General features: G+C 42.5%; 1 protein-coding gene across 2 annotated transcripts in view; it reads left to right on the top strand.

Annotated features, from left to right (window-relative positions):
- The window catches only part of NAA25 (N(alpha)-acetyltransferase 25, NatB auxiliary subunit), a 188,087-nt gene extending 166,545 nt beyond the window's left edge, over positions 1–21,542 (top strand). For both annotated transcript variants that reach the window (XM_029619559.1, XM_029619560.1), the window contains exons 23-24: positions 5,395–5,541; positions 20,941–21,542. In XM_029619559.1, the coding sequence (XP_029475419.1) occupies positions 5,395–5,541; positions 20,941–21,063 (270 nt within the window). In that variant the 3' untranslated portion in view covers positions 21,064–21,542. The remainder of the gene's footprint in view (positions 1–5,394; positions 5,542–20,940) is intronic.
- The last annotated feature ends 906 nt before the right edge of the window (positions 21,543–22,448 follow it).

Raw genomic sequence — 22,448 nt, 5'->3', positions numbered from 1 at the left:
CTCTGACAACTGGGCAATCTCATTTACAGAATGAAGCTACCATCTACTTTAAAGATCCACAATGCATTCCACATCTCACTATTGAAGCCATTGATCCTTAGTGAGTTCTCCAACAAGGTACCAGAAGCAACAACTATAGATGCAGAAGAAGACATCGAATACAAAGTAGACGCAGTTCTCGATGTGAGAAGACTAGGTAGAGTATGGGAATACCTCCTGTCATGGGAAGGGTATGGCCCTGAAGAAAACTCTTGGAAACCAATGTCTAATATCCTGGATAAAGAGATGCTACAGGACTTTCATCACCTGCATCCTCAAAAACCAAGACCTGGTAGGAAACAAGGTGGACGCCCTTTGAAGGGGGCTACTGATGCGTCCGTCGGTCTTCAACGGCTTCGTCACACTTGCCTCACCTTATTCTAGGCTCCTCCCACTTACCTGGGCAAGATGGCTACCGCCGCGTCTTCCAGCCGACCTCTCTGGCGTCCCCAGAATGGCTATGGTGCAGCCTTCCGCTATTGCTTCTCCCAGGTATCTACTAGGGTGCGTGCGCGTGCAACCCACGTCTTTGTACCACTCTTGGTGCGAACCTCAAGGGCGTTCCCTCATGCTGATGTCACACCATCCGGGTATATTATCTTCATCAATTTGCTAGCTCCCCGAGTTAGCAAGGACTCGAATCCGTTCCTGTCTACGCTACTCTGCAGATTCCGTGCTGCCGCAGGAAGCTCTCTTTCTGCCCATCGGGGGCCTGCTCTCCTTGCCTCTGTGCCTGTACCTTCAACTACATACCTGGTGGAATTGCATATCAACAGCTAAAACCTAGTGAGTACTCTAACTCTCAGTCTATCTCATCCACAGTATCTCCTCGCTGGGAGACCTGCTGCGGAATCTCCTGACATCATCTAGGAGAGAAGGGCTCCCTCTGCCGAGGTCCCTGAGATTACATCCACAGACTGCCTCACTACTGCCACCTCTGATTGAGATCTTCATGCTGTATAATAAAGAATTATCCTGTGTTTTCTGTGCACGAGTCTAGCCCAGTGCTGTGGCCCCTCACAGGGCTCCTCCCCGTGGGCTTTCTCATCTCCACAGTAACCAAGGATCCACAAAACACACGTTATCATAACAGGAAAAGGCAAAGGACTGCCTTCAGGCTCTTGCTGGACTCTGTTGGCTAGTGCCATGAATATCAAGTGGCAGAAAACAGCTGTTCCCTGTACGTACCGGATCAGTCCAGACTCCTGGGTTTATACATCTGTGCCAGCAGGCAGAGACAGAGAAAGTAAAATTGTCACTGCTTTATGTATGCTGATGCCACCTGCAATTACTCAGTATTTCTCTGTCTCCAGCAGTGCAGGACTGATGTTGTATTGGTGTTTTTTTTTTCTTTGGATTCTAATTTGAGCCTTCCTCCCAGGGGTCGGGGTTGCTCGTGAGGAGCCCCTACCCTGTCTGGTTGAAGTGGGGGGGCTGGGGGTCAGTGACCCTTTTGTACGCCCACTCCCCAAGTCACATCCAGTGGTGCGGATCCCCCTCTGTCACGTGTGGGCTCCCTAAATTGGTATTCCTCACTTTCTTCTCCTGTTTTAATTATTTTGCTGAACTGAGCTGTACAGCTCTCTTTGGTAACAGGAGGAGGAACTTTTCAGTGAAGCTGCTTTTAGAGCAGTAAAGTTGTAAAAAAAAAAACCAAACTCTTTCCTCCTCCTTTCCCCCCCCCTCCCCGGCACGGTTTCGGCGTTTTTTTCGGGGCGTTTATGATTATTTTTCTAACTTTTATTTTTGCCTCGGGCCTTCAGCAGCGCGATGGTGAGGGGGGGGTGACTTGTCGCGCGTGTGGGTCAACCCCGGTGCGGCTGAATAGCCGCGGTTTGTGTGTGGCATATTTTTTAGGGGGGGAGGGCCCCTCGGAGCTCCCAGTGCCAGTCAAATGAAGGAGGGGTGGTCCTTCTTCTCCTGCAGCTCCCAGCACTTCTGGCCGCGTGTGCCATCCTGGTGCGGTAACGGCGGCCATCTTGGATCCCCTGGCGGTCAGGCCCACATTTTCAAAGCCTGGAGAGGATCTTCCTCTGGTTCTTTCCCCAGTGCTCCCAGGTCCTGTTGAGGGACAGGGGGCCCCAGGGGGGGGCCCCTTTTTGACACCGGCCGATAGTGGGCAGGCTCCGGCCCCTTTTTCGCCTGAGTTTGTGCTTATGCACAAGGCATTTTTGGCGCAATATGAGGGGTTTGAGCCTCCCGGAGGGGGCCAACACCCTCCGCCTTTACTCCCAGAGCCTGGGGTCTCTCAGGACGGGGCGCTACCCGACTCGGACATAGGTCAGAATACGCACGGAGCGTCACAAGTAGCTGCTACACCCGCTAGAGGATTGCTAGTGCCCACAGCGGTGCCACAGGAAGATCCCGCCGGGCCAAGGACGGCTCTGGCCGGTGCTCGTTCGGCAGACCCGGATGTGGTGGACGCCGACCACAATGACAATCTGGATCCTGGGCCTGTGGCAGAGGGGGATGACCCCAAGAACCTACGGTTGTTTCACAGAGAAGAGCTGGAGCCGCTCATTCCTCAAGTTCTGGAGAAGCTAGGGCTCCAGTCTCTGCCGGATGACTCTCGCAAGGACGGTGTGGATCCAGTTTTGCAGGGCACACCGCGTCCCTTCTCCGGGTTCCCGTACCATGAATCCGCTGAGACATTGTGGAGCAAGAGTGGAATAATCCGGACATGGGTCTGAAAGTAGATAGGGCTATGGCCAAGATTTATGCTTTGCCGGAGCAGACCCTGGAGTTGTTTGCCCTCTCCGAAGGTTGACACTCTGGTCTCCTCCGTCACTAAGAAGACGACCATTCCGGTTATGGGAGCGATAGCTCTGAAGGATGTCCAGGATCGCAAGCTGCAGATTCATCTCAAAAGGATTTTTGAGGTTTCGGCTTTGAGTCTCCACGCGGCTATTTGTTCCAGCCTCATTCAGAGAGCATGCTTACGCTAGGTACAGCATTCCCAAGAGGAGCAAACACCTACTGGTGCCCAAGCAGCTCAGGCAGACCGGTTGGAGGTGGTGATCGCGTTTGTAGCCGATGCACTGTATGATGTGGTCCGGACGTCCTCCCGTATTATGGGGGTGGCGGTGTCAGCAAGGCGCCTCCTCTGGATTCGTAACTGGTCCGCAGATGTTTCATCTAAGACCCAGCTGGCATCCTTACTATTCAAGGGTCTTCTCCTCTTTGGAGAGGAATTGGATCAGATTGTGAAGCAATTAGCAGATACTTTAAGGTACCTTGCTTGCCAGAAGACAGACCTCAGGGTAGGCGGACTTTTCCTACTTGGCCACGTTTTCGGGACAATCTTTGGTTTCACCAATCACGCCCCACGGCGGCAGCACAGAGGTCCTTGTCGCCTAGAGGTCAGTCCTGGGAGCAGTCCTTTCGAGGAGGCCGTAGACCCTTCAGGTCCTCCAGCAATGCCGGTTCCTCCGGTCCCAAGTCAGCTCAATGAAAGGAGGCCGGTCCACTCCACCATTCCTTTTATAGGAGGGTGACTGGCATGGTTTTACGGGGAGTGGGCCAAGGTCACTCAGGATCAGTGGGTTCTCGGTGTGATAAGGAACGGTTACACTTTAGAATTTGCTCGACCCGTCCACGACCTGTTCCTAATCTCCCCCTGCGGCTCGCTGCAGAAGTGCAGGGCATTGCAGGAGACTTTGCACAGGTTGCAGCTCTTGGGGGCCAAGGTCCCGGTTCCTCCGGAGGAACTTCAAACGGGCCGGTATTCAATTTACTTTGTGGTTCCGAAGAAGGAGGGGGCCTTTCGCCCCCATTCTCGATTTGAAATGAGTGAACGCAGCGTTGAAGGTTCCCCGCTTTCGGATGGAAACGTTACACTCTGTGATAGCAGCGGTACACACTCAGGAGTTCCTGGCTTCATTGGATCTGACGGACGCATATCTTCACATTCCCGTTTCCCGGCACCATCAACGCTACCTGAGGTTTATGGCCCTGAGGCAACACTTCCAGTTTCAGGCACTCCCGTTCGGATTGGCCATGGCGCCTCATATCTTTACCAAGATCATGGTGGTCGTTGCGGCGGAATTACGACGGCAGGGTCCTCATACATCCTTATCAGGACGATTGGCTCATTCGGACGAAGTCGGAGGCCAGTTGCCATACCACAGTGTACAGGTGGTGCTCCGAGAAAACAGCTGTTTTGCTTCCTATTCAGCAACTCCCCTCCTGGCAGCAGAGCCATTTGTTTTTCTGCTCTGCATGTCTGCTTCACCTTCACCCTTCTCTTGCCCCACAGCTCTCTGCCAAACAGGTAGCAAGGTGTGGTTTTGTGTGTCAGTGTTTATATGGCTTGTTGGAAATTAGCTGTCCATTATATTCTCTCTAATTTATAAATATATTTTGTAATTGTTTTTCTAGTGTTTGTATGTATTTTTAATTCTTATTTTACTTCATTTTTTTAAAATTATTAAAATGAATTAATTTGGGTATGTCACGACAAAGTGAAACTATGGTGGGGTGTGCTATGGCTTTAAAAGATTGAGAACCACTGGTCTAAGGCATGTTGGTAAAACTTTTCACATGGTAAAGTAACACTGGATATTAAACAACATTTGTTAGCTAACAATAAAGCCACATATATGTGTGCATAGACTGAGTACATTTTTTTTTTTTTTTTTTTTTAACACTTGAAAGTACATCAGTCCTTTGTTCAGATGGGATTGAAGGGAAGGAACATAAGAGATACCGTGCTGAGTCAGTCCAATGCTCTGTCAAGCCCAATATCCTGTCTTGGACAGTGGTTAATCCAAGTTGCTTGGAAGTACTCTGCAGATCCCAGTGGAGAGATCGATTCCTTGTCATTCCCAGAAGTAAGAGGTGGTGATCCCTAAGTGTACCTAGCTAATAACTGTTAATGGATCGATCTTCCAGAAACCTGTTGAATCCTTCTTTAAACCCAGCTGTACTACTGGCATTGACCATATCTTCCAGCAACAAATTGACTGAAAAAAAATACTTTCTTAAATTTGTAATAAATCAGCTACCAATTTCTTGGAGTGTGTCCTGTCATCTCTTCTCCAAGCTGAAGAGCTCCAACTTGTTCAGCCTTTCTTCATAAGGGAGCCCGTTTTATACGCTCTATCGCTTTTTTTCTTTATTGCATACACACACACACCTTGAGGAGGGTGTCACACAAAAATTCCCACGTTAGCTGTCTTCAGGAGAAGATCATTTTTTTAGGCTAGTCTAATAAGTTATCACAACTTACAGAAATTCCTGTTTTTGTTGTTTTTGAGAAACAATACAGCCACCACTATTATGAACTAAATATCTGAAGGGGTATTTTTCTTTTTAGTTTAGAAAAAAAATATTATTTTTTTTTTATTTCTCCCTCAGCCGCAAGTGTTCACAGTTTTTTTGGATTACGTATCCGGGTTGCAGACATTGCTGTCCAGCGTTGTAGATCATATCAAAGGGCTTGAAGTAACGCTAACTGCACTTAAACTTGAAGAATTATCTTTGGAGGACTCTTTACTCTCAGAGGTAAGAAACGCTCAGCGATATACAAAAATGTGGACATGCGACACTTTGAGGTGCTTCAATCACAGCTTTGGTGTTTGGGGCAGGGAAGTTGAAAGAGACGTTTCTTTAATCTAAGGAGTTTAAATAGTACAGTTTGGACATCAGATTACTGCTGTATTTTCTGGTATATGAAAAACATCATTATAGCTGTATTGTCACTATTTGAAGTAGAAATTATTCAATAATAATCCAGTATTGGTGTTAAGCACACAAACAATGAAACTTAGGACAATATAGAATCATATTGATGGTTAATATGCAATATATTTTCTCCTGGAATACACTCAGGGCCAGTGCTAGCTTTTTTGCTGCCCTGTGCAAACAATTACTATGCTTCCCTCCCCCTCCCCAGTTCATTCATTGTCTGTCTCGGGCCCACCAAAAAAAAATCCCAGTTCTCTCCGGTGATGCAAACTTAAAAACGGGAATCCCCCCCCCCCCCCCAACAAATGGCTGATGCAAAGGTATTAGGTGCTCTAGGCAAACCTTATAGCCTTGCACAATGCCCCTCCACACCCCCCCCCCCAACCTCTCCCCTCAGCCCGCTCCACACATACAGGTAGGAGTTATGAATTTATAATATTTTACATGAAAAATAAAGTACAGTATTCTGAAGCCTGCCTCAGGCCCTGTCCTTGTTGATTGTTCTCTAAGTGTTGCTTGGGCTTTTCTGCCCATTGTGCCTATCAACAAAACATAAGTGCACTTTTGCAGATGCAGTCTGCCTTCAGATGCCAGTAGACTGCAATTTCTTTCTGGGAAGTTCTCAGACCCTATTTGGGATTTTGGAAACCATGTGGTCTTCATCCAAGAGTCCTTCTCTTGTTTACATCTCTAGGCTTTTTCCTCTACCCAGGAGGTTCTAGGCCTACTTCATTGTTAGGGTTACTGATCCAGAACCCTGCTTGTAATGTTTTCCGTGATGTGGCGTATACCGCTTCTCATACTCGCATCACTCCTCTGCCTTAGGCACCCCTGCTACGCATGAGGGTTTTGTGCCTGTCATTTCTATGGTTTTTCTTTGTAGAACCCAAATTCTTCTCCAGCCTGGATCCCTTGTGGGTCGGCTGCCTCACATGCAGAAGGGAGACGGGTAGTACTTCTGCACTGTGCAGTTTCCTGCTTTGTCGTGCTCGGACAGCCTATAGCTAAGTATTCACCCATGTGTGAGGACTACCAGTCTGCTTGTCCTCAGAGAAAGCAAAGTTGCTTACCTGTAACAGGTGTTCTCCGAGGACAGCAGGATGGTAGTCCTCAAGAAATCCACCCACTTCCCCTGTGAGTTGGTTTCTCCATGCATTAGCTATATTATGGACTGAGGGACTCTGCCTAGGGGGCAGGGTAATGACTACAACTTCACATGCTCAATAGGGCATGTTTGAAAGTTCTAGATTTTTTAAGCTCAAAATTCCGTGCCAGGCTCCATCTGATGTCAACCGTGTGTGAGGACGAACATCTGGCTGCAAAGACTAGTGATTGCTGCACCAATAAGACTATCAATATTTGCAACGCTCTTGAACACAGTTCGATGAAATATCCTGTACCCTAGTCTCCAGTCACTAGCATTATCTGCTTAGATGTTGAAAGCCAAGTAATTCAGAGTTTACAACTTCCACAAAAAGTAAAAGCAGTACTGTTAGCAGCAAAAGAACTGACCACCAGAAAGCTGTACAGATGTAAATGGAAGAGATTTTCGCATTGTTGTCATGTAGATAAGATGGACCCCCTTCACCTGCCCAGTATCATTTGCAATGATATTTGTTACACCTAATAGATTCAGGCTTGAAATCAAGTTCAGTAAAAGTACATTTAAGCTGCTTATCACCAACACGTAAAGGGTCAACCAATATCCCATGATCCTTTAGTAGCAAAATATATTAGAGGACTCTACAATCTAAAACGGCCAATACAATTCCCTCCACCACAATGTGACTTAAACATAGTACTTTGACAATTAATGAACACACCACATGAACCAATGGCCACAGCAGACATGAAAATACTATTCCTAATCACGATAACATCTGCTCAGAAGGTAGGTGAACCACAGGCCCTCCATATACCAAGATATTAAATAATAGGGTACTGCTCAAAACTCATCCAAAATTCCAACCAAAAGTTGTTTCTCAATTCCATGAGAGTCAAAACTATAACCTTACCTAGATGTTTTCCAAAACCACATCCAACACAATCAGAGCAAATTTTGTATACACTGGATTGCAGAAGAGCTCTATTATTCTACTATGACGGAACTAAATCTCATAGGAATTCAACACAACTATTTATATCCAATGTAATAAAAAAAGGGGAAGCCTCTTACCAAGCAGACTCTATCCAAATGGATAACAAGCTGTATATCTCATTGTATAAAACCTTAAATTTCAAGTTTACGCAACCAATCAACTGCGAGCAGTAGCGACATTAATGGCACATCTTAATTCAGCGCCATCCAAGACATCTATAAAGCAGCTACATAGTCGTCTATACACATGTTTAGCAAACATTATTGTCTGGAACAAGAATCACACATTGTCAGTATTTTTGGACAATGTACACTAAGAAGTATGCACAAATAAGTCAATTTCTTGATGTTAAAAGCAGGAGATAAAAACAAACCAGTGCAAGACAATTACAGCCCTAAGCTGAGGAGTCCTATCTTGTGTTGTTCTTTGTTATGCTTGTCCACAGAGAAAGTGAGCTTGCTTACCTGTAATAGGTGTTTTCCATGGACAGCAGAACAAATAGCCACACAATCCCTCCCTCCTCCCTGGGAAGTTGAATAAGGCTATAAAATAGTCTGAGGGAAGGGCGCAACAGGAACTCCTGCTCATGCTCAGAAAGTGCTATGCAAGGTTTTCTGACCTATGGAGAGAGACACCTGAAGAGCATCACCTATCTTGTGTGGCTGTTTATTCTGCAGTGCATGGAAAATATCTGTTACAGGTAAGCAACTTTGCTTTCTCGTGGTTGCCCCCACCCCCAATGGATTTCGATTAATTACTCACCTTTACCAAACCTGTGCTCCAGGTGAGTTACAATTCAGTTACAGTAGAGAGGTCCCTGTCCCAGAGAGGGCTTACAGTGTAATCTGGTACTAGGGGCTGATGAAGGAAAAGTGATTAGCTTAAGGTCACAAGGAGCAACAGTGGGAGATGCAGGATTTATTTATTTATTGATTTATTTATTTAAATATGTTTATATACCGCTTTTACAAATATAATTTAATCAAAACAGTTTACAATAATAAATTAATAAATCATAAAATAAAAATGTGATTAAAAATTACAAAAACCATAATAACAAATAACCAAAGTAATAATTAAAACAAAGTAAAAACTTGATACATTAAAAATATAATCAAATCAAGTGCCATAGGTACCGCAAAGTATGTAAAGACGAGGAGAGGAATGTAATGTGTAAGAGGAGGGGGGGGCCGGAGGAGGGGGAATAAGGGAATCTTTAAAATGGAAGGGAAGTTATAACTGTTCTGTTGTTGGAATTTTGTATGCAATTTGGAATAAATTAATTTTTAAAGATTTCTTAGTGTGAGGGATTAGATAATTGCCGAAGAAAATTTGGTAATGCGTTCCAGAGAGAGGGGCCTGCAACAGAGAAAGCTCTTTTTCTAGTGTTGTCCAATCTTGTTAAGTGGATTGACGGAATATCCAGGAGGTTTTTTGTCATGGATCTTAGATGTTTGGTGGGTTTGTAAATGCGTAGAATAGAACAGAGCCAGGTTGAGGAGGAGTTACATATGAGTGAATGAATAATGGTCTGGATTTTATATTGAACTCTGAATTTTATCGGAAGCCAGTGAAATGATTGGAGAATTGGAGTTATGTGGTTTCTGAAGGAGACACCAGACAGGATACGTGCTGCAGCATTCTGTACCAGTTGTAATGGATGAATAGTGGTATCAGGCAAACCTAAATAGAGAGCATTACAGTAGTCAAGACCAGAAAACACAAGAGATTGAAGAACAGCAAGAAAGTCGTGATGAAAGAGTAAAGGACAAACATGTTTTAAAAGTTGCAGTTTGTAAAAAGATCTTTTTGTGACTGCTGAAATATGTTGCTTCATTGACAAATCAGAATTGATTATTATCCCTAGGTTAGTTGCATAGTTTAGAATTGGGATTGATACTCCATTTGAACCCTGGCTTCCCAGATTCTCAGTCTGCTGCTCTAACCACTACACCAAGTTGTAAGTTTTGTTTATAGCTGCCTTGTGCACTCATATGCACTGTCAATGACAAGATTCTATATACTTTTGCAAAACATGGCCCCCCCGCTCCCCAACAAAAACAAGACCTATGGAAGAGTAAGGCAGGTGTTTCCCACTCTCTCCTGCAGGCACCCCTAGCCAGTCGGGTTTTCAGGATTGCCACCATGAATATGCATATGAGAGATTTGCATACACTAGGTCTCCAATGTACGCACACCTCTCATGCGTATTTATTACAAATACCCTGAAAACCCAACTGGTTAGATGTGCCTTCAGGAGAAGGTTGGGGAAACACTGGAGTTAAGGTATCAGTGTGAAAACTGAGATGCTTCTTAGGTAGTGCTATGTCTTTCTGACATGCCATGAGCCCCAGTGATTGAGAGGCACGACTCTATCTGCTGCATTTGGGAGGAAGGGGGTGTGGGAGGCTCTTGGATTTTTTTAGGGGGTTTTCTGTCCCTACCAAGGGTATTTGGGAAGCCCTGTTTTAACATTTGCATTCTGAATCAAATTCACATGAGGATGCTCAACGCATCATTTTTAGGCGTATTTTGAAATAGATCCCAGTCAAAATAGAAAATTGGAGGAAAAGAGCATAAACACACATGACAAAAACCTCTTTATGAAATAATTATTATAATGTGCAACCTCTTTGAAATGTCATAAAAATGAGAACAACTTGGCTTTCATGTTCATGGAAGCCCACTTTACAAAGCAGTTGTGATAATACAGCGTTTCGCATCGAGCATATTCATAGCATAGCAACTGCATTCGGGCTACTCTGAAAATGAAACCAAATTTTATTTTTGAAAAAATAAAATAAAATTTAAATCAGATACACTCACATTTAAGAATATTTAAATGTGACTATACCTGATTAAGCTTGGAGTATGCTGCACTGGGCATGTGCAACCTTGGCCACACACCCCCACATCCCCCGCATCCCATGCAGGACCCCCTCATCCATGATAAAACTAAGGCTTGGAGAAACCAACTCCAAGGGGAGGATGGACATCTTGCTGTCCTTGGAGAACACTGTGTCAGGTAAGCAACTCTGCTTTCTCTGAGGACAAGCAAGATGGCAGTCCTCATAAACTGTCCCTTGGGGTATCCCAAACTACATGCTGCCCCAAACAAAAAGAAAGGGAAAAACCAAACCTTACAAAGGTGCCAATGGGCAAGAACATTTTTTGGTGATGAAGGCCATCCTAATACTTTCTCTTTTTTTTTTTTTTTTTTGTCAGTCAGGAGCCAAAATAATGGGCTCTTCGTCTCAAAGATATTTCTTAAGACAGACTAGCCAAAATATTGTCACGTCGAGAGCCCCTGCCGAAATGGTAGTGAGATGTGAATGTATGGAGAAACTCAGTGTCTTAGCTTTGGAGAGGTATCTTGGTGGGCTACTGACACCACCATGGCTCTAACATTGTGAGCTCCATCAGTCACAGGAAATGTAATCTACTAGGGTGTTTGGCTACAGGAATTCCAGGCTTATTGATGTCTTACGAAACAAATAGCTGGGTGGACTATCCCCTGTCATTGATGCAGAGAGTAATGTTGGAGTTGCATCAAAGGTGAGCATAAGGTTTAATGGTTAAAGGTAGTAACCGCTGCATCAAGCAAGTTACCCCGATGCTTGTTTACCCAGACTGCAAAAATCAATGCCTTGTTGGATGTTGTCTGAATGTAAATCCTGTTTTCCACATTTCCCCCTGCCGTTGAAGCAGAGAGCAACACTGTATATGCATTCCAAGTGTTGTATCAGGCTTAATTGGTTTAGGGTAGTAACCGCCGTAATAAGCAAGCTACCCCCACGCTTGTGTACCCATATTGTGAAGTTCAGTCCTTGTTGGTTATTGTCTGAATATAAATCCTGTTTTCCACATTTTCTCCTGCCGTTGAAGCAGAGAGCAATGCTATCTATGCATTCAAAGTGATGTATCAGGCTTAATTGGTTTAGGGTAGTAACCACAAAATAAATCTTTCTCACCCAACATGGGGTTTGAACCCATGAGCCAGAGATTAAAGGTCGCACGCTTTACCATTTGAGCTACTCAGGCTTGTTTATTTGAACTGCAAGAGATAAGCTGCTTTACAATAATATGACTAATTTGTTGTAGGAAACAGCCGTGCCTGGTTTTGATTGAATCTTTTTTGGAATGGTATTGACTTGTGCATGAGACAGAATTCACCTGTGAAAAGAAAGGCAAACTAATCCCTATTGTGCACATCATGCATGTTTTCCTGTTTCTCTCTTGGAAGGTTTAGTAATAACATTAACTTAGTGCAGACCAGTCTAAAGGGGTTCTTTATTATTACTGTAAAATAGATCGGAGAGTATGAATTTTGTGTGTGGGTCTCAAGGGCCTGTATGGACTCACTATAACCCTTGAAAATTATAAACTAGAATAAGCCCTCTCCGGAGTCCTTTTATGTGGTCTCTGGTAATAGTCTGAGAAGAGGGCTAACACTTGTGTCCTTTCGCCGCCTCAGTCCGGGCCACAAACTCAGAAGCCATCAGGCAGGGTGTGTGTTGCATCGTTTGCCCTTTGCACCTGCTTGGGGAAATAAAAGACTGAAGCAATAGGAAATAAACTGGCTTTACATCATAAAACCCTATGAAACCATGTTGCACAATCTTGTGTTTAGCAATGATAGTTTCCACATGCAATTAGATGAAAGTAGGTGTGGGTATGCAAAGCAGAAAGCATGAAAAGGAGGGAGAGAGATGGCCTACCAAGCTGACTCATTTACCAGTAGCATACTGGCTTCAGTACTTCGAACGCTCACGATCGGCCTTCCTGAAAACAGTATAGCTCCTGGGTAAAATCTGTTGCGCTACTTCCTTGTTGCATTCTGCCTGTTATGCCTTTCCTGGTGCTTCTAAGGTCAGAAGCAGAGCCCCCACAACACTGGCAGTAAAGGCCCTGGAATTTGCAGACTTGCACTGTTTGTAGTGCCTGCTTCTCAATGGTTTGCCATCCCCATGTGCACATGCTAGTATCCATGCAATCGTGCTGCTGTTTTCCAGTCTTCCAACTGCTGGTAGTCCTTACCAGAGGCTCCTGACCATATTGTGTTAATAAGATAGTGCTGGGCATCCCACTAGTACTTCTATGGACAACATATGGGAGGAATCAGAGGAACTACAGCCCATGATAGGGGAGGGAGAGATTGGTGTAGTGGCATGATGGAGGGGAGACAGAGAAGAATAGGTGGGTTGAAGGGAAAGGATGCAAATGATGAAGGAGCAGAGGAGCTGATAAGAGGGAAGAGAAGATGATCTTGAGGATCTTGGAGAGACAGGTGGGAGATAGGGTAAGTTAAGAGCTGAGAGAGGAACGGCAATGAAAACAAGAACAAGTTATTCAGCATAGAAAACTTGTATTTATATAAATGTTTACAATATGAAATTTTCTATAAAATAACATTTTAATGAATATTAACTACTGTAAAACACATGCTAATTTATGCAAATGTACACTAGAATTGCTGCAGAATCAAACTGTGTACAGAATTCGGAAGCCTTTGCCACAGATTCTGACCCTTGAGACTCCACAGGAAACCTGGGACTTTAAACTACACTGTGTTATCTTTAAGTCTTATATAGAGGATGTCCATCTTACTTTCTAATCTTCTTCTCCATTCATCACAACTGGATGTATTAGAAGAGCCCTTATAATATAAGACTTGTGTGCACTAGCAAAGTGGCTTTTAGCTGCCTGGGTCCTATTTTTTTTTTTTTTTATAGAACACCTTGAATGTTGAGATTTGTAAAAAGTTGAATTATCTCAGATTCCATAAAGCAATTATGACTTGGCTTTGATAGAATGGTTCTGACCAAGGACTGTTTATTTTTTTTTTCTGTTTTTATTGATTTGTTATTTTAATTATGTTGACATTATTTTGTTTTTATATTAACGGTAACTATATGTTATATATAGTATTGTAAACTGCTTTGTTTCTGGAAAGCATTACAACAAATTAATAAACGAAAGTTCATTGATAAATAAATACGTCTGCCAAATCCATTCCCCATAAGTCACAGTGGGAAATATTTCAACTAATTCCTGGTGGAAAATTACCACTGTTAAAGAAGTGACACCTTGGCCCATTTTCTTGAGTAATCTAAGAGGTTAGTCACAGCTTAAATATTTGTCTTGCTATACGGGAGTGGCATCGTTGACCATTCTTGCTTACGCATTCATTAACGTAATTCCCCCTTTCCCAGAAGTATTTGTATGTGCAACACCAAGGCTGCTCCGGTTTCTGCTAGTTTATGGAGAATTTTGGGGGGGTTTCCAGTTATTCCTGCAGTCTGTTTATATTATGATTTGCTCGTTCCCCCCCCCCCCCTCCCTGATAGCTGTTTGCTTCATTCGTCTCCACTGCCTGGAACACACCTCATTCCTTCTGCCAGAACCCGCAGCACCTGATTCCAGTCTCAGTGCTGTCCTAACTGCCATAGAGCCAGCTCACGCCTCTTATCTACCATGAATCTCTGAAGAGCGTACAGAATGCATAACTCCCTTCACTCCGTGGTTTTTCGCTGTCATCCAGACGTTCAGTGAGAAAACATTAAGTGCTCTCAAGAAGTGTGGGTGAGGGCAGGCAGAAGAAATGCAGGCTGACTCATCAGCTACAATGGTCCCTCTCACCTATTTCAGCAAGTTTCTCAATTCACTCAAATTCATAACTTGGAACATTTTCTGGGAGAAAAATATTTGTTGGCATTGATGAATGAAAATATTAAAATGCACTTAAACACAAGTGAGAGCAAAGCGTGTGTAAGCATGCATTTGGAGCACTTTTCAACTTTGACGTTAGAGAAAATGATCTCAATAGCGGAACCAGGGATAAATGAAAAATAGAAATGAACATAAGAATAAGAACATAAGAAATTGCCATGCTGGGTCAGACCATTAAGCTCAGCATCCTGTTTCCAACAGAGGCCAACCCAGGCCATAAGAACCTGACACTAAAAAGTTCCCAGCATTTTTATTAGCCTTTTTTTCAGATAGTATTGAATTTTATTTTTTTTTAACATGTTTGAAAAGTGCATATGCTGTGGTTCAAGCTATCCATTCAGAGGAAAGATCATTTTCATTTAAAGTGAACTGCTTAGGTTCAAACCTTATGCAAAGCTCAGTGATGGTCCTAGCGTTCACCAAAAAGTGATCAGTGAAAAGTTGAAAAGCACCACAATCTGCAGGCCATTTCCATGGTTTTGACTTTCTTGTTTACTTTTGTTGCGCCTGTGTATGATATCTTATAGCTCGGTTAGCTATAAGTTGTTTAATGTAAACCGATGAGATGTTCCCAACGTTCATCGGTATATAAATCTTCTAAATAAATAAATAAATAAATCCCGTATATGTGCTTTTATCACAGTTTGCATTTGCATCTTCCAAAAGTCAACCTCCTGAGACCAAATTAGCATACATTTTTACTTTTTTTATTTTATTTTTTTTTATTTCTTAGAAACGTTTCATGCAAGATTTAGATGTACCAAAGGGTTTTTCCCATTTTCTGTCTATAGAAAAAATGCTTAGGACAGAAGGCCTAGAGGAAGTAATCTGCATACTTTTTAACTTATTAGTAATATTATCTTAGGTAATATGAAAGAAATAACTTGGAGATGATTTGCTTAAGCGACTGGTTCAAAAAACATCTGTAAAACAGCATTAGAATGGTGGCCAAACCCAAGCCATCCACCTTATCAACCAACTTGGATCACTGAAATGTTTATTACCACCAGAGAACCTTTCAGCGGGGATTATATAAGATTCAGAAATTTAGTTATAATGTAGATGTTCACCCATGCTTTTAATTTTGTTTTATCCTGATGGTCTGCTCTCCAGTTGATGCATTGTCCTTTTGCACCGAGACTCCTAGGTCTACTGCCCTGGAGGGAAGGGGTAGGTCAGCCAAACATGGTTGGTGATTCAGTTATTAGGAATGTGGATAGCTGGGTGGCTGGTCGATATGAGGATCATCTGGTAACTTGCCTGCCTGGTGTGAAGATGGCGGCCCTCACCTAGATAGTATTTTAGACAGTGCTGAGGAGGAACCAGCTGTCATGGTACATATGGGCACCAATGACATAGGGAGGTTCTAGAAGCCAGATTTCAGCTTTTTAGGTAGAAAGCTAAAATATAGAACCTCCAGGATAGCATTCTCTAAAATTCTCCCTGTTCCATGTGCAGGTTCTCAAAGGCAGGCAGAGCTCTGTAGTCTCAGTGTATGGACGAGACTATGGTGCAGGGAAAAGAGATTTGGTTTTACAAGGAACTGGCCAACCTTTTGGGGACGGGGGGAGTCTTTTCCAAAAGGACGGACTCCACCTTAAACAGGGTAAAATCAGGTTGCTGCCACTAACCTTTAAAAAGGTAATAGAGCATCTTTTAAACTAGAACAAGGGGGGAAAGCAGACAGGGCATGGTTCGGAGGGAGGTATATTTGAAGGATACTAATGCAACAGGAGAGTTAGGGCATCCCAACAGAAAAGTTCCAATAAAAGCAAAAGTTGTCCATCTGCCTAAAAGTAAAGAACCACCTGAATTAAAAGATTCCAAATTAGCCCTGTCAACTGTAAATCCGGTTAATACAAAAAAAATGTACTTTGAGATGTCTATATGCTAATGCCAGAAGTCTAAGAAGTAAGATGGGAGAGTTAGAGTGTATAGCACTGATTGACGAGGTCAACATAATCGGCATCTTGGAGACCTGGTGGAAAGAGGATAACCAGTGGGACAGTGCTATATCAGGGTACAAATTATATTGCAATGAAAGAGAGGATCACCTTGCGAGTGGAGTGGCACTTTATGTTTGGGCTGGCATAGAGACCAACAGTATAAAGATCCAGCAAGAGGCTAAATGCACAGTATATGGGTAGAAATCCCATGTGTGTTAAGGAAGAGTATAGCATTAGGATTATACTACCATCCACCTGGTCAAAATAAGATGGATGATGAAATGCTAAGAGAAATCAGGGAAGCTAACCAATTTGGCAATGCAGTAATAATAGGAAATTTCAATTACCCTAATATTGACTGGGTAAATGTAACATCAGGATGTGCTAGAGAGGTAAAGTTCTAGATGGAATAAACAACTGCTTCATGGAGCAATTGGTTGAGGAATCAATAAGAGAGGGAGCTATTTTAGATCTAATTCTTAATGGAATTCAGGATTTGGTGAGAGAGGTAATGGTGATGGGGCCACTTGGCAATAGTGATCATAACTTGATCCAGTTTGAATCAAAGATTGGTAAGGTGACAATAAGTAAATCTATAGCTCTAGTACTAAACTTTCAAAAGGGAAACGTTGATAAAATGAGGAAGAAAAAAACTGAAAGGTACAGTTACAAAGGTTAAAAGTGTGCAACAGGCATGGACATTGTTTAAAAATACCATCTTAGAGGCCCAGTCCAGATGTATTCCACACTTTAAGAAAGATAGAAGAAAGGCCAAACAAATGCCAGCTTGGTTAAAAGGCAAAGTCAAAGAGGCTATTTACCCAAGAAAACTTCCTTAAAAGATTGGAAGAAGGATTCATCGGAAGAAAATAAGTAGAAGCCTAAGCATCGGCAAGTTAAGACAGGCTAACAGATTTTGAAAAGAAGCTGGCTGTAGAGGCAATAACTCATGATAAAAACTTTTTAAAATATATCTGAAGCAGGAAGCCTGCATGGGAGTTGCTTGCACCATTAGATGATCAAAGGGTTAAAGGAGCACAGGGAAGATAAGGCCATTGCAGAAAAACTAAATTAATTCTTTGCTTCAGTGTTTTACTAATGAAGGTTTAGAGAGATACCCATTCAAAAGCTGGTTTTTTAAGGGTTATGATTCAGATGAACTGAACCAAATCTTGGTGAAACCTGGAAGATGTAGTAGGCCAGATTGATAAACTGAAGAGTAGCAAATTGCCCCAACCAGATGGTATACATCCCAGGGTTCTGAAAGAACTCACAAATGAAATTTCAAATTATTAGTAATTTGTAACCTATCATTAAAATTGTCCATTATAACTGAAGATTAGAAGGTAACTAATGTAACCTTGATATTTAAAAAGGGCTCCAGGAATGATCCAGGAACCTATAGACTGGTGAGCTTGACTTCCATGCTGGGAAAAATCAAGGAAACTTCTAGAGAACAAAATCACAGAACAAATAGAAATATATGGTTTAATGCGAAACAGCCATCATCGATTTACCAAAGGGAAGTCTTGCATCACAAATGAGCTACATTTTTTGAAGGGGGTTAAACATTTGGATAAGGGTGAGCCGGCAGCTATGGTGTATTTAGATTTTCAGAAAGTGTTTGACAAAGTCCCACATCAGAGGCTTCTAAGAAAATTAAAAAGTCATAGAATTAGAAGGCAATGTATTTTTGTGGACTGCAAACAGGTTAAAAGACAGGAAACAGAGAGTAGGACTTAAATGGTCAGTTTTCTCAGTGGAGAGAGGTAAACAGTGGAGTGCCTCAGGGATCTGTACTTGGACCGGTGCTTTTCAATATATTTATAAATGATCTGGAAAGGGGAATGATGAGTGAAGTGATCAAATCTGCAGATGAGACAAAATGATTCACAGTAGTTAAATCATAAACAGATAATGATAAATTATAGGAGGACCTTGTGAGACTGGAAGATTGGGCATCCAAATGGCAGATGAAATATAATGTGGATAAGTGCAAGGTGTTGCATATAGGGAAAAATAATCCATGCTGTAGTTACATGATGTTAGGTTTCATGTTAGGAATTACCACTCAGGAAAAAGATCTAGGTGTCGTCAACTCAGTGTGCTGTGGCTGTCAAAAAAAAAAAAAAGCAAACAGAATGTTGGGAATTATTAGGAAGGGAATGTCATAATGCTCCATGGTGAGACCGCACCTTAAATTCTTTGTGCAGTTCTGGTTGCTACATCTCACAAAAGATATAGTTGTGAAGGTAGAGAGAAAGGCGACCAAAATAATAAAGGGGATGGAATGGCTTCCTTATGAGGAAAGACTAAAGAGGTTAGGGCCGTTCAGCTTGGAGAAGAGACTGCTGAGGGGGGATATGATGGAGGTCTACAAAATCATGAAAATACTAGAATGGGTAAATGTGAATTGGTTGTTTTATTTTCTCTTTCAGATAATAGGAGTAGGGGGTACTTCATGATGTTAGCAAGTAGCACGTTTAAAATAAATCAGAGAAAATTCTTTCACTCAATGCATAATTACCCTCTGTAATTCATTGCCAGAGTATGTGGTTAAGGCATTTATCTTCTGGGTTTTAAAAAGGTTTGGACAACTTCTTGGAGGAGAAATCCATAAACTGCTATTGACTAATAGCAGTTGACTCAGAGAATACTCACTGCTTATTACCAGCATTAGTAGCATGGGATCTATTTAATGTTTGGGTACTTGCCAGGTGCTTGTATCCTGGATCGGCCACTGTTGCAAATAGGAGGCTGGGCTTGATGGACCCTCGGTTTGATCCAGTATGGCAACTTCTTAGTTCTTAAGGGATAGTGAGGATTTTTACTGCATTGTTGTTTGTTTTATTTTGTTTTTTTATTTAGTTATGTCATATTAGGTGCATGCTGGGTGCTTTGTTTCTTGATTTTTATTGCCAGTCCTGATTTTGTTTTTATGTTTAAAAATTTTTGTATTATGTTATTTTGGACTTTTGTAAATTTGCTTTGGGAAGGCAAATCCTATAAATCAAAATATAGGAAAAGTTCAGCTCCAGAGAGCATGACTGCAAGCAACAGCAGCTCATTAAGCGACAATTACCCAATACTTCCACCATGCTCCACAGAAACAGGGGCAGTCTGGTGATGCCTAAACCGCCTCCATAGAAGTGGTAGCCCCTCCATTAGAGGTTTGCTTTACAACAGCTATCTTACATTAGCAAGAGGTAAGGGAAAAAGAACAGAAGCGCTTCTTGGGCCAGGTCCCAAACCAGAAAAGGTCGAGCAGTGTTGTCTGAATTATCAAGCAGGCCCCTTGCCCAGTAAAAATGTTGCTAGCAGTAAGTCATGGGTTTGACAATTGCTTGGTTTTCATTGATTGTAAATATTACTACTCTTACCATAAGGCTTTGCAGTAACAGCACGGAGCGGCGGTTCCTACCTTTGAGAAAACCATGGGGGGGGGGGGGACTTGCACTGAGCAATAGCTGCTACCTAAGAAGCTTGCTGGGCAGAATGGATGGGCCATCTGGTTCTTTTCTGCTGTCATTACTATGAACCGGGCCAGAACGCACACCATATTTGCAGCAAAGAATGCCTCGCCTGCTCTGTTCTGTTTTGTTAAGAGGAGTTGTGCATATTGGACAATTTAAGCACTAGTACTGACCACGGGAGAGTTTGTTGCTCACAAGTGCTCATCTGCTTCAACGGCAGGAGAGAAGAAAAACTGATACTTCACGCATATCCAGCATAGCTCTCTGCTTCAACGGCAGGGGAGAAGAAAAACTGATACTTCACGCATATCCAGCATAGCTCTCTGCTTCAACGGCAGGGGAGAAGAAAAACTGATACTTCACGCATATCCAGCATAGCTCTCTGCTTCAACGGCAGGGGAGAAGAAAAACAACCAATAAGGGCTGAATAACATAGTCTGGGTAAACAAATAAGCATGGGTGTAGCTTGCTTATTGTGGCGGTTACTACCCCTAACTAATCAAGCTTGATATTTCACTTGGATGCAGCTCCATCACTGCTCTCTACATTAATGGTGGGGGTGGAAGGGAAATAGAACCAAAGAGCTAAGAGAAACAGATAAGTATGAGAAAAAAATGTGTGAAGCTTGCTGGGCAGACTGGATGGGCCGTTTGGTCTTCTTCTGCCGTCATTTCTATGTTTCTATATACTGGTATAAGTTAGTACAATCTGCAAAATGAGGAGGTGAGGCAAGAATGTTTGGCTAGTAGCATCTTTTAATAGGCCTGTGGGCAGGAGCTGTGCCTCATCTTTTAGGCTCTGTGTAAAAGTGCCCAATTATTAGCAGGTGCATGGTGTTGGAACTCATTTCTGGGATCAATCCCTTGACCCCTATCGGGGCTATAGCATGTTCTCTTCCTGCAATGCTTGTTTCACTTTGTAATGTGGCTGATTCTGTGGTTTATTTTTTTTTTCTTTTTACTTTCATAGGAAGAAAAGAAGTTTACAAAAGCTGCACAAGGAAAAGTCCAGAGTAGTTACAAGCAGTCACTGCAGGAAATTGGAGAGCTGCTGAAAAAGAGACTTGACACCATAAAAAAATTAAAAATTTAGGACATGACCCTTAACCAGAAAAGGCTTCACAATAAAGACAAGTGAGATTCTGTTCCAGAGAAAAGCAGCATCTGATTGGCCATCATCTGAATCCAGAACTTCCTCAAAAAAAAAAAAAAAATGCATGAAGGACTTAAACATAAATTTTTTTTAGGTTTAAAAAAGATATATACTGCTGATTTAAATTATTGTACATAAACTAGAAGCAGCACCCACCTGTGGGTTTGACCACTTTTTTTATACATGTTCATACACATTGTAACAGACACATCAAACCATTTTCTTCCCTTTTGGCCTGTGTTAATAAGGGAGATGATTTGTAGAAGCAGCAGTAGAAATCCAGCATACACCGTCTCTATCTCCAGGAAGCCACTGTGTCATCGCCACACCCCGTTTTTATTATTTCCTGTGTGTCCAGTCTTAGAAAAGTGTAAGATGTAGATGCCTACCTTTCACCTTGGAGCCTATCACTGCCTCTTTTCCACTAAAGTAAGTGTCTTTTAACGACACCTTTTACCGGCAGCTTGTCCCTGCTCACTTTAAGAAGGGGCTTACGTGCACGATGCCATTCTGACATCTGAAATGAAACTGGCCATTCATAAAAGAATGTGAGCAATATGTGCTGAGGATGTATGACCAATACCAAGGGAAAGGAGACCAGGGTGCTGCCACCTTTCCATGGTAGAAGAGACAACTTGTGCAGCTCCCAGGGTGGCAGCTGTCGTCATCTGCCACTCCCCCCCCCCGGTATTAACCATATGCATGAGGCTGTGACCAATGGCAGATGTGTTGTGATAATTCTGTTTGTTTTAATGCCTATGACGCTCAAAGAACAGAAGTGGACTGCAGTAAAGGATTGAGTGGGTGTAGCTCTGTGGATTCCTAGCTGTAGCAAGAGAGGAGGAATGTGCCACAAACATACTTGACATCGCGATGGTTTTTACAGATGGGAAGCATCAACGTGCGAAAAGATTTGTGCAGTTCAATCTAATGCCATTTCCGCTGCCAGACAAACAGCGTTCAGTTCACGAAATCTAAGTACAGTGTTGGGGGCTATAAACTTTAAGATCTACTGCTTTAATATTTTTACATAAAAAAGTCCTTAACAACATAGTATGGTTTTAAGTAGGCAGAAGTAGTTTTATTACCACTGTGGTGTCAAGCTGATGTTACAGTACTTTGTAACTCTGGTTATGTATGCAACTGGTCTTATACGATTATCTGAGTACTGGTACATTTATTAATTCTGTTACTGAAGTATATTGAAGTGTATTTTCTGATCCCATGAACTCTTAATTTCTTTTTTTTTTTTTTTTTAAAGTCACAAACTAATAACCAGCACAAAAAAAGATAGAAATGAAGAAAAATTTTTTTAGACATAGGCT

The sequence above is a fragment of the Rhinatrema bivittatum genome, chromosome 11 (assembly GCF_901001135.1).
Source record: "Rhinatrema bivittatum chromosome 11, aRhiBiv1.1, whole genome shotgun sequence".
Taxonomy (NCBI): domain Eukaryota; kingdom Metazoa; phylum Chordata; class Amphibia; order Gymnophiona; family Rhinatrematidae; genus Rhinatrema; species Rhinatrema bivittatum.
The sequence above is the reverse complement of the archived record's forward strand: the minus strand, read 5'-3'. Positions and strand labels throughout refer to the sequence as shown.